The 17,896-nt window shown below is 36.9% G+C and overlaps 1 protein-coding gene across 1 annotated transcript in view; it reads right to left on the bottom strand.

Annotated features, from left to right (window-relative positions):
* Nucleotides 1–9,556: 9,556 nt before the first annotated feature.
* Nucleotides 9,557–17,896, bottom strand: part of GJD4 (gap junction protein delta 4) — a 33,474-nt gene continuing 25,134 nt past the window's right edge. The window contains exon 3 of the mRNA XM_074267115.1: nucleotides 9,557–15,707. Coding sequence (XP_074123216.1) covers nucleotides 14,563–15,707 — 1,145 coding nt within the window. The 3' untranslated portion in view covers nucleotides 9,557–14,562. The remainder of the gene's footprint in view (nucleotides 15,708–17,896) is intronic.

Here is a 17,896-nt window from a genome sequence, read left to right as displayed (position 1 = left end):
AGAGAGAGAGAGAGAGAGAGAGAGAGAGGGAGAGAGAGAGAGAGAGAGAGAGAGAGAGAGAGAGAGAGAGAGACGGAGAGAGAGAGAGAGAGAGAGAGAGAGAGAGAGAGAGACGGAGAGAGAGAGAGAGAGAGAGAGAGAGAGAGAGAGAGAGAGAGAGAGAGAGAGAGAGAGAACAAGAGAGCAAGAGTGAGAGAGTGAGGGAGGAGTGAGCAAGGGAGAATGCAGAAGCATGCGAGGGAACGCGTGGAAGCGAGCAAGGGGGTACTCGAGAGTGAGTGAGAGAGAGAGAGAGAGAGAGAGCAAGAGAGTGAGAGAGACTGAGCAAGAGTGAGTGGGAGAGAGAGAAAAAGAGAAAACGGGAGAGATCAAGAGAGTGAGATAGACCAGAGCGAAGAGAGAGAAAGCAAGAAAGACAGAAAGTGAGAGAGAGGGGAAGAGAGAGCAAGAGAGAGTGGGAGAGAGAGCACTAGAGAGAGAAAGAGAAAGCGAGAGAGAGCAAGAGAGTGAGATAGATCAAGAGTGAGAAAGAGAGCAAGCGAGAGAGAACATGAGAGAGAAAGTGAGAGAATAAGGGAGTGAGAGAGAACAAGAGAGCGAATAAGAGCAAGAGTGAGAGAGAGCGAGAGCGCAAAAGAGAGTGAGCGAGGGAGCATGTGAGGAACCACCTCCAACCTGACCAGAGGTCAACTAAATTCTTATTTAGCCTAAAAATATATTCTATGAATTGACAGCTCTGGGACCAAACTCTACTCAGGGTCATGGGTTGAAGATGAGAATTGGCTTCAGAGAGACTCAGTATTTAAATTGACATTGAAGAATGCAATTCACATTCATTTCTTTCTCTCTTTTATGCTTTATCCATTCAGAAATCACTATTTCTGAGAGCTAGGAAGCTCAGAAATTCTCATTTTATCAGTCTAATTAGACCTTGACTGCTCTGTCTGCTCTACTTGGAGATATTTTCCTTTAAAGTTGTAGCATCCATTATTTCAACTTCTATACATAGTTTCTCCACTCATATAGTCTTATTTATCTTTGCCATTTGCATCTTTCCTCTAAGTATGTTGTAAGTTGCTTATTAGAAGTTGTAAAAGTAAACTTTCTTATGTAAAATATTTATCTGACTGATCATCTTCCCATTTTGATGAATGATTTGCATGATGTTTTTGTGCTAAAATGTTCTGAACTTGACCAATGTATATTTAATTCTATATTTATTAAGTTTTAATTTGTTTTCAAAAGATGAGTGTGTAAATTGTTAGAGATAATCTACTAAGGACCCACTATTGCTAGAAGTAAAAAATTTTAAATTCATGAGATTCTTCTAATATATATACTCCAAAAAATGTGCATATGGGAGAACTATTCTTAGAGTTCGAGTAGAAAATTCTTATTATTATTGTTCAGTAATGTCCAACTCCTAACCATTCCATATGGGGGTTTTCTTGGTAGTGATACTGGAGTCGTTTGCCATTTTCTTCTCCAGCTTATTTTACTCATGAGGGCAAACAATGTAACATATGCCCACGCACGTGCATGCAAACAAACGCACACACATTAGTGACTGGAAAGTTTCTCTGATCTTCAGGTAATGTGCAGCTAGATGTCACAGTGGATAGAGTGGCAGGTCTGGTGTCAGGATAACTTAGCTTCCTGAGTTCAAATCTGGCCTTAGACATTAGCTAGCTGTGAAATCTTTGGCAAATCACTTAACATTGCTACACGCGCACACACACACACACACACACACACATATATATATATGCAAATACATAAATGAATTAACAGAAAAATTAATACATAGATTAATGAATAAATGACTAGAGATAAATACATGCAACTATCAAAGAAAATACAAGTGATGAAATAAATTACCTCAACATAAAAAGGAAAAAACTAGGAAGTGAAAGACATCTATAGCATGTGTGTGTGTGTGTGTGTATGACAGAGAAAGAGAGAAGGAAAGAGACAAAGACAAAGACAGAAACAGAAACTGAGACAGAGAACAGTAAAATAATAAGAGGAATCATTAGGGTTTTTTTCCTGTAAAAGAACATAAGAACATATAGAGAAAAGGACAAAAGTATTAGATAGAAATAATGGTGAAGGAATAGATCTAAAATACCAGAGAATAGATTCTTATACATGAACAAGTCCCTCCCCAGAATATTTTAATATGAGTTACAAAAATATTTTTCATAAAATACTTTCATATTTTAGTATATATAAATATATATATGTATACATTAAAAATCAGCTTCAAAACTGTGCTAACTTCCTGATCACAGATGTTGGAGGTGAGAATGTCATTTTCCTTAATGCTACTCCTTGCAATTCATCAACTTCTGACAAATTCACACTGTTTTGTCTGAATTTGGCATCCTCCAAAATTCTTAATTATGCCTGTGGTTCTGCAGTCTCATGAGTGTAAAAAAGATGAGGTTAAGTTGGGTAACAAGGAAACAGGAGGATACAAAGGTAGTAAAATGCTTTCATAATTTTGTAAGAGGACTGACTGGTATTTGCAACGGGACTATAATATTCCAGTCTATAATTTGTTAATAAAATTTTGCAATCCTACATAATAGTGGATTATTCAAAGAAAATAGAATTTTAATTCAAAGCATTTAAAGTTTGAGCCACACAATTAAGTTCATGATTATATATTGACTTGGATTACTCCTCATACATAGTCCACATGTATATGTTTTGACTTGTGAACAAGTTGCTAAGACCCTCTAAGAATTGTTCAACTTTTTCCTTATTATTTCTAGACCTCAAACACCCAAACTAAGTATTGGTCGCAAATAGGCACTTACTAAACTCTTAGAAGTTAGAAAGGGTCTCCAAAATTATTTGCTTACCTGAAATATGCATCTTTTATCATGTTCCTTAAAAGTAGTCATTCAGCTTTTGTTCAAACACCCTCCAGTGATTGGGATCTTATTAGATTTCACTTCAGGCCATTCCAGTTTGGGACAGTTCAGACAGTTAGCAAGCTACTTCATCATATTGAACTGAAATATGTTTTACCCTCTGGAGACACACAAAAAGAATCTGATCTTTCACTTTATAGGCCTTTGAATCTGTGAAAGATAGTGACCACATCTCCCCTCAGCCTTTTCTTCTAACATCAGGAATTCTTTCAGATGATCTTCATAGGACATTATTTTAATTCTCCTCTTCATCTCACCACGCTTCTCAGGAAACACTCTAGTTTTTCAAAGTCTCTCTTAAAATGAGACAGCAAAACTGAACTTGGTCTTCCTACAAATACTCATCAAGTGATATAAACTGGGTGGTGCACCATGGATTAGTGCTCTGGGATTGGAATCAGGATCTGACCTCAATACTTACCAGCTCTCTCTCTCTAGGTAGGTCACTTAACCCTTTTTGCCTCACTTCATCTGCAAAATGAACTGGAGAAGGAATTGGCAAATTCCAGTGGCTTTGTCAAATACAAAAAAAAAAAAAAAAATAGCGTTGAAAAGAGTTGAACACCACTCAACAATTCAACAGCCTTGTTGTTGTTTGTTGTGGTCATCGTGATCTTTGGGAATTACTTGTGGGCAAAGGGAAGTTAAGTGCATCGTCTGAAGTTATACAATCAAAAATTTTTTCAGATATAGGACCAAATTCACGTTTTTCTGATCCCAAGAGGTTCTCTGCTCATGCTCTACGTCTGTGCTTCTGATGTCAATCATTATTTTATACTAACAAATACCAATTTGAATTAAAACAATCAACACAGAGCTTTAAATCATCTTAATTCCTGAATTAGATTAACTAAACATTTATTTGATTGATTGTGAATCTATTCAGTTTTATGATGGCCAAATAAATTATTCATATGAAAAAGTCAATATTCTGATAACAAAGGCACTCCTGAAAGCTACTAACTTTAAAAAAAAAAATCTTATACCTCTATGGGCCTAGTCATCTAGGAAAAAGCCCTTTAATTAAAACCAAGTATTTATTTTACTTTTAATTTCCTGAATCTTTTATGAAATGCATCCCATCTTTGTTTAGTTTGTGAGAAATTTAGTATTTGCACCCACTTCTAGTATATAGCAACCAAGAGAAATCTATGTTTTCAGTTATTTCTATATTTTTCCTCCATTGACAATATATGATAACAAAAACAGAAACAAAAACTTGCATTTATATGGTGCTCAGAGGCTTGCTCGATCCTAATCTCATTTTTCATAATTATCCTGTGAATTGGTGCTTAATTTTTTCCTCATTATGTAGAAAGGTAAACTGAGTTTCTGACAGGTGGTAACTTATCCCCATTTTAGAGCTAGTTAGTAATGTTTTGAGTAGGACCTTGAATATGAATCAAAACCAAGACTCAACATAAGTATAATAACTCAATTTAAAAGATTTCTCCAAGCAAGAGATTTGGATTGTAAAAGATAGGAAAGACAAAAAGTTATTTCAAATCAGGGGAAAATTTCACATATGTTTCAATTTCTTTCCAGGAAACAATTATTCAGTAGCAGTACAAGAATAAAACTGACAGCATTTGATCTAGATTTCTTGCTCATCTTGCTTCTACGTTTTATATTTTTCATGTGATAAATAACATTTATATTATTTTCAATATCTTCTGCAAGTCTACTCCTGAGAAGCCTATTATTCCATCTCCTCAATTGGAAAACACTGCTCTTCTTTTTTCATCTGCCTGACACTAAATGTAGAAATAGCATTCAAGACATGTTCAACCAGCAACAATATCAGCTCTTCCAAGTCACTTGGAATCGTTCTGCAAATGCCACTTTTCTTGCCTGATTCCAAACTGCTTTACAATTTCCTGAGTCCTTATAATCTCCTTCTCATTTTTGCCTCAGCAGGTGGAAATTTTTTCTGGTGGATTTAAAAGCCTCTGTCTAGAATTCAGATCTCTTTAGACACTACAATATGCCACAGGACCAACCTTTCGAAGAAATCTCTGGAATTTAGCCTTGGAAATAGAAGAGAAGAGCATGAGTATAATCCTTCCCCTCTGTGCAGTCTGAATAATGAAATTTTATATATGTGTATGTGAATACACACATAATGTGAGTTCATTAGGGTAATATATTATTACATGTGTATATTATGTTTATATAAGTATGTATGTATATACACACGCACATATGCATATATACATTTTTTCTTCATTGTCTTGCCCAAGAACCAAGAAAAACAAAAATCTACTATTGATTGGCAAGAGAGTTGAGATCTATTTCAATTCTGACCTGAGCTGGTTCACCTTCCTTAGGCAAACTTCACATCCTCTCAGTTTTAGGGTATTCCATATTGGTCCCAGTCTTAATACCTAACTGTAGCTCAGAACCCTTGATCTCCAATGATCCACTAGGCTCTCCAACAGCAGGAATTACGGGCATGTGCTGAATACAATTGCCAATTTTTCTCCAGAAGCAAGTATTGCTTTTCCATCAAGTAGATTTAGTTATTCATTAATTGCTCTTCTTTGAATTTGATAATCTAGCATTTATGTCCAAGGAACTCAATACAGTTTCTTTTTTTCTTTCCTTATAAAATATTACATGTTTAAAGAGCAGATAGGATAGCGACTGTACCTATAAAGTCAATGATAGAGAGAATTCTCCCCCTCTATGCAGATCGTGCATTCTCTACAATTTAGTCTTGGAGTGACCTAGACTAGAACACAGAAAGTTTAAATAACTAGCTGGGCTAAAACAGCTTGTATGTGTTAGAAGTCAAATTTGAAACTAGGTTTTTCCTAGCACTGAGATTGGCTATTCACTGTGCTATGCTGGTTCATTCAGAGAGAGGAAATATCTTATTTGTGTTCTGCAAATAGGGAAACTAAAGGGCAAAAAGATTTTGTTTTAATTTGTGACACATCAAGATTCCTTAAGGAACCCCAAAAATATTTAGAAAGAAACTTATGAATCCACTCCTCATCTAATGCTCTCCCATTGCCCCCATTTCATCCCAGAACCACCTCAGAATTTGTGGCAAATCATACCAAAATTTGAGGAAAAGATAAGCAAGCAATTTTATATTAGAAAAGGAAAAGAAACAGGAACGGGAGGGAAGATGGGACAGATGGAAGGAAGCAGCAGATGGAGAACCTTTCCTCCTTAAGAAAGATATTCATTAGCATTTCACTCATGAATCCTCAAAAAACCTGACTTCTACTGATAATAAATAGCCTATACTTCATGCTAATCCTGGCATTAAAACCTACTTCACAGCTCATTTCCTTTTCACTCATCTTGAATACAAAGATAATCTCTGCATTAATACCACAACACAGAAAGGGCAGCCATTACAATAGTTTCCAATAACATATCCCAGAGATATATTGCCAAGAGTTGGCTATTATCCATTGGATATTTTTAAACCAAGAGATGGGAGGATGAGATGTTAGTTTTTTTTTTCTTTTATAAATTTAAGTAGTTAATTTAAGCATCTCTCTCAGGCCTGAAAAAGCTGTGCCTATTTTTGGCTATGCATGTCCTCCTTGTCTCCTAGGACCGTGCAGTATAATTAATAGATGTTTAACAAATTTGTCTTTTTATAGTTACTCATAGGGATCTGCATGTCTGATGGAATCTCTGTGTGCTCAATATTTCACAATGCCATATATGTGGGAACTGCCTCTTCCATATAAGTCAGTCATGCTTTAATCTCATGTGCTTCCCAAAATTCTTCATATAGCAGTTTCTTATCTTTTTTGGTGCCATGGTAATCTTTAGTAGTCTGTTAAGCCTATTGATCAACCATCTCTTCTTTCTTATGCCTGTCACTATTCTTCTAGTAAACCAGGTGGAAAACTTGAGTTCTTTTTCTTATTCCCTTGTCCTTCATAGCCAAACAAATGCCTACTCTTGTTGATTCTGTATCCATAGTGTTTCTCTCTTCCATTAACCCCAAGCCATGTCCTATCATCATCCTAATTTAGGGAATTATTGATAGCTTTGTTGAAAGTAGTCTTGTACCTGGTTCTTGATCTTAGTTCTTTCTACGATATATCTCTGCCATATTGATTACCTCATACATAGGTCAGATCATCCATTTTTTTCAAAAAAAATATTTATTCATCATCCATTTCAGGTCAGGGGTTAGTCTAATGATTAAGGATACAAAAACAAAAATGAAAGTATTCCAGTTCTAAAAAAACTTATATTTTTGGGGCAGAGAAAAGGGAGGGAGGGTCACGATGAAAGTGATGGTGTCTATGCTAAGAGTTATGGATAAAAACCCAAAATAAATAATCTCTGACCTTAATGGATTGTGGACAGCCACAATCTAGATTCAACCTTCCTTTATAGTCTTTTTTTTCACATTTTTGCCTCACAAACCCTATGTTTTACCAACAAGTCAACAATAACAATTCCAACAAGTCAAAAAACATTTACTAAGTTCTTACTATGCTCCAGGAACTATGTTAAGGGTTGAGAATGCAATACAAGTAGAAAAAATATAATCCCTGTTCTCAAGGAGTTTATAGTCTAGAGAGAAAAGACAACAAATAAAAGGTAGTTGAAAGGGGGGTGGTAATGGAGATAAAGGTATCTGTCTAGGGAAACCCTAGAGGGGTTGGGAAAGATTCATAGAGGAAGTTCAGTAGAGTATGGAGCACAGTCTGAAGATGAATGAGGACATGGATGGTCTGAGCTTCTTCTTTAAAATGGAGCTTCTGGGAGAAACCAGCCAATCAAAGGCAGGGGCCATAGAGATGGAGGATATTTCCATTGTGTGAAGTCAGAGAGTAAAATGAGTTTCAAGAATTAAGAGCTTGTAGAAAAAATCTTAAGAGTACATTCTGTCTTTTTCCTCCTCTTTCTTGTCTGCCCCCATCTTTATTCATTTTCTTATTCCCTATAATTTGTAAAACTCTACTCCTCACACCTCTCCTAATTGAAATCCTGCTTATATATCCAGGCTTGACTCTTAACATCACCCCTCTCATGGTCTTCCCTTCCCCAGAAATGATTCCTCATCCTAACTCTCATAGCAGGTCATACCCTCACCCACAACAATACTAAACAATCTCCATTATATTATTACGTATATGGATTATTTGCCCATTACTAGCTAAATAAAGTTCACTGAAGACCACCATTGAATGACCACACCATGTACTCTTTTGCATTCTCCTTTGTGCTACATGTTGAATGGAACTGAATAGCACTTTTTTTTCTCAAGAGAGAAACTTTCAGAGAGAGAGAAAGAGAGAGAGAGAGAGAGAGAGAGAGAGAGAGAGAGAGAGAGAGAGAGAGAGAGAAACTTTCATGATCATTTTTGAAAAGTTCCAGGACTTATAGAAAATCAAATTAACAAAAAAAAAAGTACATAAAATCAAAAGTAATCAAATCAAACAGAAAATATTAAGTTCCTACTAGGTTGCAGACAGTAGGTTAGATACTGGGAATACATATGACAGATTGAGGCCATCCCTGCTCTCAAGAAGCTTACGTTTCACTGGCAGGCATACAGCATGTTCACAATTAAGTAATATATAAAACCCAGTAGCTGGAAAAGGGAGCACTAACCAAGGAGAGGACTCAAGCAAGGCTTATTTGATGTGATAGCATTGAGTTGGGCCTTGAAGAAAAACAAAGGTTCCAAGAGACAGAAGGAAGGAAAAATTGGACATTGACTTCAGTTTACCAAATCTAAACATCTCCTTTCTTTTCTCCTCTCACAGTAGAGTAAAGAGGAGAAAATACTGTAGTTCTGACTTTAGAACTTCCTTGTTTGGTTCCTGAGTAGAAAGGTTTCTAAAGACCATAAAATCTAAATTCATGCAAATGAGAAAAGGTAAGTATGCTTGGCCTTCTCTTCCTATGAGAGTAACAATGAGTTAAGAAATTATTTTAAAAATACTACTATGTGCTCAGCCCCATTTAAGGGGTAATAGGAGATGCTAAGGAAGGCCAGGTGGCAATTTCGGCTCTCAAGAAGCTCTAAATCTAGTTCAATAAAGACATATTTATATGAATAATAGAACACTACATAACAGTATGTAGACAAAAGTGATATTACATTAGAAGATAAAGATTAGATAAAACACCTTTGGGTGACTTAGCACCTCTCTCTTATAGAAACTTCAGTGTCCATGAAATATATTTTTCCCAGAGCTGTAATAGCATAGCATCAATGAGATTTTGTCCCAGACTACCCAGATTTGTAGGGAATTCCCATTGTCCCTACATCTGTAGTTCTTCTCCTATTCAATTTCCAAAGTCTCAGTGTGTAAGATCTATCCTATGTCTTTTTACCAGTCACAGTATGCCGCCATCTCAGTTTCTCATTACTACGGTGTCCTCTCCAAAGCTTACTTTTGCCTCCAACTTTCAAAGGGGCAAGAGTCGTTTCTCCTATTATTCTAGATATCAACTTCCAAATCTCCACCCCCAATTATCTTTACCCTGCTCAGAAGGTTTCTAATTATGGTTCTATCTTCACCTAGAGAGTAGGTTAAACCAGTAAAAATGACTTATTTTTAAAGCCAATCAATCTGAAGATTTATTAAGTATTCACTTTATACCAGGTACTGCTCTTGGAATACAAAGACAAAACAGGAAATAGCCTCTGCTCTCAAGAAGTTTACCATCTAACTGGGGGAAACAACATGTATATAAGTTGGCATATACCAAAAAAATACAATATAATTTTGATAGAAAGATATTCTGAACTTGGGTGGAACAGAAATGTAGAAGGGCTGGGCCTGGAAGAATACTAAAGATTCCAAGAGGTGGAAGTGAATATATTTCAGGTGTATAAGACAGACTGTGGAAAGGTAAGGAGAAAAGAGAAAATAGGAACAAATGCATGCTTTTACAGGTTGAGTATTTTGGTTTAAAATAGGACTTTGAAAAAGGCTGAAGAGTTTCTTTTCCTTGAAGTGTTCAAAAAATAGGTTTGAAACCAAAGATTATGATATAATTTTGACACCATTGTCAAGACTACAGTGGAGAGGAAGAATAAATATCAGTACCCACACACACACATGCATCATTATGTGTCCAATTACTCACTAATAGTCATTCATAAAATTGGAGAGTTCCCTGGTATGTCATAAGCACCCAAGAAATTCTTATTAATCTAATTTACCTTCCCTTGTAGTGATTCAGAAGTATTCCCAATATGGATCTCTTATGCCCAAGCTGCTTTTGAGGGATTTATGAACTTCAATTTTTTTCCTTAAAAATAAAGCTTTAACATTTCTTTGTAATTATTATATTCCCCAATGTGCTAACACATTGACTATAATACATAGTCAAAGGATATAAACAAGCAATTTTCAGAGGAAGACATCAAAGCTATCAATAGTCATATGAAAAAATGTTCTTAAATATCTAGTGATTGCATTATGTGTATTGTTTTTCAGTCATTTCCAACTCTTCATGACCCCATTTGGAGTTTTCCTTCTCCAGATCACTTTACAGATGAGGAACTGAGGTAAACAGGGTTAAATGACTTGTTCAGCTCATAAGAGATCAGAGGACATTTGAACTCGGGTCTTCCTGACTCCAAGCCTGTGCTCCATCCACTGGACCACTTAATGAAAATTAAAACTCTGAAATATTCCTTCATACCTATCAGATTGGCTAAGATTATCAAAAATAGTAAATGATAAATGCTGGACGTTAAGTGGGAAAATAAATATACTAATGCCCTGTTAACCTGCAAATTCAACCAATTATTATGGAAAGCAATTTGGAATTACGCCTCCAAAGCTATTATACTATGCATGCCTCTGACCCAGTGATATTCCTACTAGGTCTATAATCCAAAGAGATTAAAGAAAGAGGGAAATGACCCCAATGTGCAAAAATAATTATAGCAGCTCTTTTGTGGTGGCAAAAAATTGGACACACAGAATATGTCCATTAATTGAGGAATGGTTGAACCAGCTGTGATACATGATTATAACAGAAAACTATTGTGCTGCTGGAAATAATGATGGGGATGGTTTCAGAACAACCTAGGAAGACTTGCATGACCTGATGCAAAGTGAAGTTAGCAAAAACAGAACACTATTTATATTAACAGCAAAATTGTAAAGATTATCAACTTTGAAAGACTTAATTTTGGGCTATAAAATGACCACCGTTATCCCAAAGGACTCATGATCAAACATGCCATCTACCCCCCACACACACACATCCTTCACATGGACACATACATAACACTATTATATATAGTAAATATATAGACTGTACATATATTTGTATAGTAAGTGTTTTGAATTATTGGATGAGTTCACAGATTCATCAACAGGACATTAGTGTATCTATTTTCCCACTTACCCTCCAGCATTTCTCATTTTTTTTTTGTCATCTTAGCCAGTCTGATGGGTATGAGGTAGTATTTTATAATTGTTTAATATGCAACAGGTATCACAGTGGATGGAGAACCAGGCCTACAGTCAGAGAACTGAGTTCAAATCAGCTTCAGACACTTACTACTGTCTATATATACTATATGTGCATTTGTATACTTATTTTCTCCTTTGATGTAAAAAGTGCCCATGGCCAAATGGATCCACATGCACGAGGGGTTACAGCACTGTGTCTTTGGGGCAGGAACACTGCTTCCATATCCTGATGGCCAGTTTCAATCACATGCTTCAATGATTTTAGGAGATTTCTTGCCCTCTAAGCACAGAATATCCAAAGGACTAAACTAATAACTTTAAGACAGATAAACAGCACTACAACATTCAAATAGCAAGACCAAATCCTTCCACAGAGTAAACACCGCAGACATTTAAAAATAGCTGTGGGACTATGTGCAAGTCCCTGTTTGCCTCAGTTTCCTCATCTATAAAAGGACTAGTGAAGGAAATAGCAAACCACTTCAGTGTCTTTGCTAAGAAAACCCCAAATGGGGTCAAGAAGAGTCAGACATGACTGAAACACTATAGAAAACAAAATAGAAAGATAGTCTCTGGATTATCCCAAACCCCATGTGTTATTTATTCATCTACCATATTTAACAGTGTAAGATATGCTTTTAAAAATGCATCTGTTTGTCCCCTACAATTCTGCCATGCTGCAATATAATATATTTCAGTAGGCGAGCTTTGTGGCTTACATTGTAATATTACAATTCAATTATTAATGTTGGTTTCTAAAACTCTAGATAATCCAAAAGCTAATGGGCTTTCTATTAATGATACCATGATGATAACAGCTTATTATATGCCAGTCACTGTGTTAAGTACTTTACAATCATTATCTCACTTGAATGACCCTGAGAACTAAGTGCTATTATTAATCCCATTTTACAGAAAAGGCAAGTGAGGCATATAGAAGTTCAATGATGATAACAACAATAAGAACAGGTCATGTTTATACAGCTTTTTAAGACTTGCAAAGACTTTCCTCACAAGATAAGAAATGCTACTGTTATCCATATTTAACAGAAAAAGAAACCAATGTTAGGAGGTTAAGTGACTTTAAGTGACTTGTTCACAGTGGTCATACAACCCAGAAGGTATCAGTGCCAGTGTTATTAGCCCCATTTTACTGATGAGGAATAAAAGATTTCCCTGTGGACCAGCATCCAGATCCATTAAGCATCCAGATGGCACATGGATCAATGTCTTTGGAAGGCATCATGGTTTGGTAGAAAGAGTTCTTGGGTTCGAATCTCAAGGGAGTCAAGTGTGACTCCAAGGTCTGTCTTTGACTGTGTGATCTTAAGTCCCATAATTTTTCTGTGCCTCATTTTCCTAGGTCCTGCAGGATAAGATAACTTGATAACTGTGGGGCATCCTTGCATTTTTATTTCAGAGCGACAACCATTCATTCTCATTCCTGAGAGGTATTTCCGTTTTTTATCTGGAAGGTATACTTGAGTCAATGTCAGGGAGTTTTTGAAGAGGGACATACACAGCCTTTCCGAGACTAAGAGTAGAAGTAGTAACTTCAAGAATGGAGCAGCCTGGAGGAGGCAATGCGCCCATCCTCCCTCAACTGGGATTTAATGAACCAAAGTGGAAGGAAGTATTGCTTCAGGGAGAACAAGTGAATGAGGAAACTGAAAAAGTGAAGCTGAAAGGAGGGCTGAGCTCCTACAGAAAAAGGAGAGATTAAGGAGGATTACCAGAGCATTCAAGCACCTCAACACAGAGGGCTTAGACTAAAACTGTTAGTGGAACTCACCTCTTCAAATCTTCCCCCCACAAAAGAAAGATATCCATTCCTGAACTTGCCCTTCCTTTGCCTGACCAATAATAGACTGTAATATACACTCCTCATTTCTTCTACCTAAATACATTTCCTGTTTCTTGATTATTGCTTTAAACATAAAAAGAAGCCAGCATTCAGATAGACACAAAACTTTGAATTAAAAAATCCAAATCTTTCTCTCTAAATGACAGGAACTTTCCTAATTGGGAGCTTGGAGCTATTATGTTTGATGAATAACTTTTCATGGGCTATAAACTCCTTGAAACAGCAGAGGAAAGGGCCAATGGAAGTGAGGGCCACTACAGTATTCTGAAAATCAGCTAATATTTATAATAGGTTTTAGCTGATTGAATCTCTTGTCTCCACAATAGGAAGGAAAAGGTTCACAGGCAGGAAACAGGTGAGGAATATGTGAGATCTGTCACTTCCCTTTCCAGATAGAAGTACCAATAAGCAAGAATTAAGAATCTTATGCAGCAACATCCACCACAGTTATTAAAATTATTTAAAATAAGGAGGTCAGACTAGATGGTATCAATGATTCTGATTCCTCTTAAGCCATAAGTCTTTTCTTATCCAAGAAACTACTTCCCCATACCATGAAAGCACAAATGAGCTCCAGTAGCTACAAGGGACAACATTCCATACTAAACATGTTAGAAGAGAATTAGCCAAACTCTAACTTTCAATAACAACAATTAGATTAGCAGTGACCTAAAACTTGCCAGTTTTTTTCATTATAAACTTCCTGGTTGGCATCAGAATAGTGGATTCTAGGCATTCAGCAATATTTTTTCAGGCACTTATATATTCTCATCTTTTTAACTTTTGAATATACAAAATCTTGAGGTGTATGTTGTACTTTAAAAAATCAAGTGGTCCCACATGATATCCCTTTTTAAAGTATTCAGGGAAACTATTCAAGTGTATTACTGAAGATAAGCTTAAAATTAGTTTTTCAATTCAATTTTGTGCCCCATCCGAATCATTTTTGCCCATAGTTAGGCTTTCAAGAGGAAATAGGAACCAAAATACCATCAAAACAAGTAGTATTATGAGCTTAACGTGATAGTCTTTAGGACAGTATCCAAACATTAGAAAGCATGAAATAAATCTTATTTTCCAGCAGCCAACCTTATCGAAATTAAATCTGTGAAGACAACCTGTCCGAGTTTCCTGTATCATCTGTCTTTCTCCTTAGCCAGCTTTTTGTTTTCCTTTCATTGTTCCTCCCTGGATATTTGCATGTGCCAGACAAATATGAGATCAGATCTTTCTTGTGGTTTCCATCCGCGATGACTGCAGCTGCTGAGACTGAAGGGCCTTCACTAGGCCATCTTGTTTCTCAGACCTTAATACCCATCTGGTTACCATCTTTTTATACCCATTCAGACTTTTTGGCCCTCAGATAGCTAGGGCTGCCGCAGCTCACCTGAGAAGCAGAAGGTTTTAGTTCGCTGGATGAATAATGTCCTCCAAGTCTGCTTTGCGGGGGGGATGCAAGTGCTCCACTCTGGGGGCTATCTTTGGGTCTGGGAGGCTGGACCATCTCTTTGACAGGTCTGCCCTGTGACTGCTTATGAACTATCCCTTGCAGTTCACTGCCATTGGACATCACCTCACTGACATCTTCCTCTGGAAAAGCCATTCTTCCTGAAGAACAGGATTTATTACCTGGACTGTGAAGGTTTGACCTGGAGGCTCCATCTTTAGGCCATACCATAGGATGAAGAGAAACATCTTCCTCTCTCGAGTCAAGCCATTCATCGTTGTCACTGGTCTGACTAGAACTCTTCACCAGGTGTAGGGGTTCCCCTCCTACCTCTGAGGTCAAACAGTTCTTGGTTTTGCCTGGAAAGATACTTGGAGGGCTCTGCTCTTGACTGACACAAGTAGTTTTGATCCCCTGTTTGGCCAGGTGCTTCTGTCTCAGCCATCTCTGCATGCTACAAATCAGGTCGACAAGACTTAGGAGGAAGGAAAGAGCGTTGACTCCCCAAATAAAAAGCATCATAATTGATTTCTCTGTGGGCCGGGAGATGTAGCAATCCACCACGCTTGTACAAGGGGAGTCGTAACAAGAAAAACGCTTTGGAACCCAAAATCCAAAGAGATAGTATTGGGCACTAGCAAAAGCTGCTTCAGTCAGGATCCGTAGGAGAAGTTGTGCTATGTATGCAGTGGAAAAGTGAGGGACATTCAGACGAGAACAACCAGGCCGGCCCGTGTGGGTATGTCTCCCTTTATAACAATCTGGCGGGTGGGCCCCTCCAGCAGCACGTAGGGCTCCTCTGTGAAGGACATAAACACTGAACATGGTATATGGCAGGAGAACAGCCACATTCTGGATCAGCCAAAACCGGAAATGGGATACGGGAGCAAACATGTCATAGCAGACATTGGAGCATCCTGGCTGCAGAGTATTACAGACAAATCTCTCTTGCTCATCTTGGTAGATTGGGTATCCTGCCAAAATGATTACCAGCATCCTCAGCATTATTGTGAAAATGAGCCAGATCTTTCCTAGAAAAAAGCAAATTAATGTGAAAAATATTATAAATAAGTGTAACAAACCTCCAAAATTATGGTTTGACTATGAGGAGCAATGTCATAGTGACAAAAGGGGACAGAACATACATACCCATATGGTGAGGCGAGGAAAAGAGAAAGGGAAGAGATAGAGAAAAGGAGAAGAAAGAGGGGGAGAAAAGAGAGAAAAGATAGAGACAGAGCAAGAGAAACGAGAGACAAGCAGAGACAGACAGAGAGGCAGAGTATGCTTTTCCATTTGTTTGGTTTTTTTATAAATCCCAAACCTATGGATGATATTCTGAATAGGGAATGTAAACTTTATGTGACTTCATTTTCCCATTTGTAAACTAATACTGTGTTTGTTCTTAAAGTGGTTCAGGATTTTTTGGCAAATAAACAAACACCATATATTAATTCTTCATTCATTAACTCAGCCTTTACTAATCTCATCTTTTTTAAAAGTCCAATTCTCTTTGGGTAGAACTGAAATTTATCTTCATATTGTCTCTGGAAGAAAAAGTGTTTTTTTCCTCCAGCTAATGGTGTAAACAAGGATATAGAAGACTTAAAGGAATAAACAATTTTTTAAAGAATTTCTACTCCACAGAATAATTGTCTGCATATAGATGAAATGGCTAATGTCTGTTCATAAAAACAATCCACAGCATTTCTGTTGGGGAACACTGTAAGTATCAAACACTACTGTTTTTGCTTGAAATAACCAAACTGCACTTATAATGTATCTGATAAGCCTGAGTGTTCAGTAATTCAAACTAGCCTCTATTTTATGAGATTCAAGTCTGTCAAAGTCCCCATCCCCATTGTAGTGAATGAAAAAAAAAAAAAAAGAGAGAGAGAGAGATTTCAAAATCTACCTAGAAGACAAACTTCAAAGAATCATTTAACATCAATTGGATTAGACCAAGATAATTTTTTCCCCTGAGGCAATTGGGTTAACCCCACAGGTGACAGGGTCACACAGCCAGGAAGTGTTAAATGTCTGAGGCCAAATTTGAACTCAGGTCCTCCTGACTTCAGAGCTAGTGCTCTATCCATTGAGCAACCTAGCTGCCCCCAAGGTAATTATTAAATGTTCAGTTTTTGCATCTAGAGTGGAAATACTGGTGTTTGGAAAGAACATGGTAGTGTTCTCAAGTTCAAATTCCACCCCTGCCATTTATTACCTGTATAAGCTTGGACCAGTCACATCTCTAGGTCTCAGTTTTATTCAGCTGTGTCTGACTGCTCATGACCCATTTGGGGTTTTCTTGGCAGAGATCTAGGATTAGTTTGTCATTTCCTTCTCCAGATTATTTTACAGATGAGAAATTGAGGCAAATGGGGATAAGTGCCTTGTCTGGAGTCCTGCTAGTGAGTATATGAAGCCAGACTTAAACTCTGGTCTTCTTGACTCCAGATCAGTTGTGCTCTATCTCTTGTATCACCTATCTCCACAGCTTCAGCTTCTCAATATGTAAATGAGGGAATAGGATTAAGTGATTTCTAAGGATCAGATTACTATCTCTCAGCTATAGATCAATGATCTATGAATATCACCTGCAATGGGAGGAGAGGAAAAGGTATGGAGTCATTTGTCTATGAATGCAATGAAAGATGAAGGGTGAAATAAAATACATAACAGCAGGGTTTTTTTTTAAAGTTCATCTGGTTGCAACTTTTCAAAGAATAAGAAAGCAAAGTATCAACTAAATATTTAAAAAACCTAAAAACAAATGAGAAATATGCTGGAAGAAAAAAGCATACGTGCAGAATAACTAGGATTTATTTTTGCAAAATTGTCTCCATTCTTGGTAATTTGAGTAAGGAAATAACAGTATAAAAATATCATTTCCCACCTGCTCCAGCCTTCATACACAGCACTTGTGTTAATGAAAGAAGACTTGGTTAGATGTCAAGATGCATTTCACTTAAGACCTTCATAAACAAGCACAGTGGAATGAAGGTAAAAGGAAAAAGGAAAATATAAAAAAGGTAAAAAGAAAAAATGTAAAAGAAAAAAATAAGTAAAGTTAGGACCTACTGGGAGGTGAGGAGAACAGGGAAGCACATTCCTGGATCCTTTATTGACAAAAACATAGAAGTTTGTTCTTTAAAGCTCAACCAACAAAAGTAAAAATTAAAAACTAAATCAGGTTCTAGGAGAAAGATTGTATTCTGTC

This window comes from Sminthopsis crassicaudata, chromosome 5, assembly GCF_048593235.1.
Source record: "Sminthopsis crassicaudata isolate SCR6 chromosome 5, ASM4859323v1, whole genome shotgun sequence".
Classification (NCBI taxonomy): Eukaryota; Metazoa; Chordata; class Mammalia; order Dasyuromorphia; family Dasyuridae; genus Sminthopsis; species Sminthopsis crassicaudata.
Note: the sequence above shows the minus strand (reverse complement) of the source record. Positions and strands in the feature narration are given on the sequence as shown.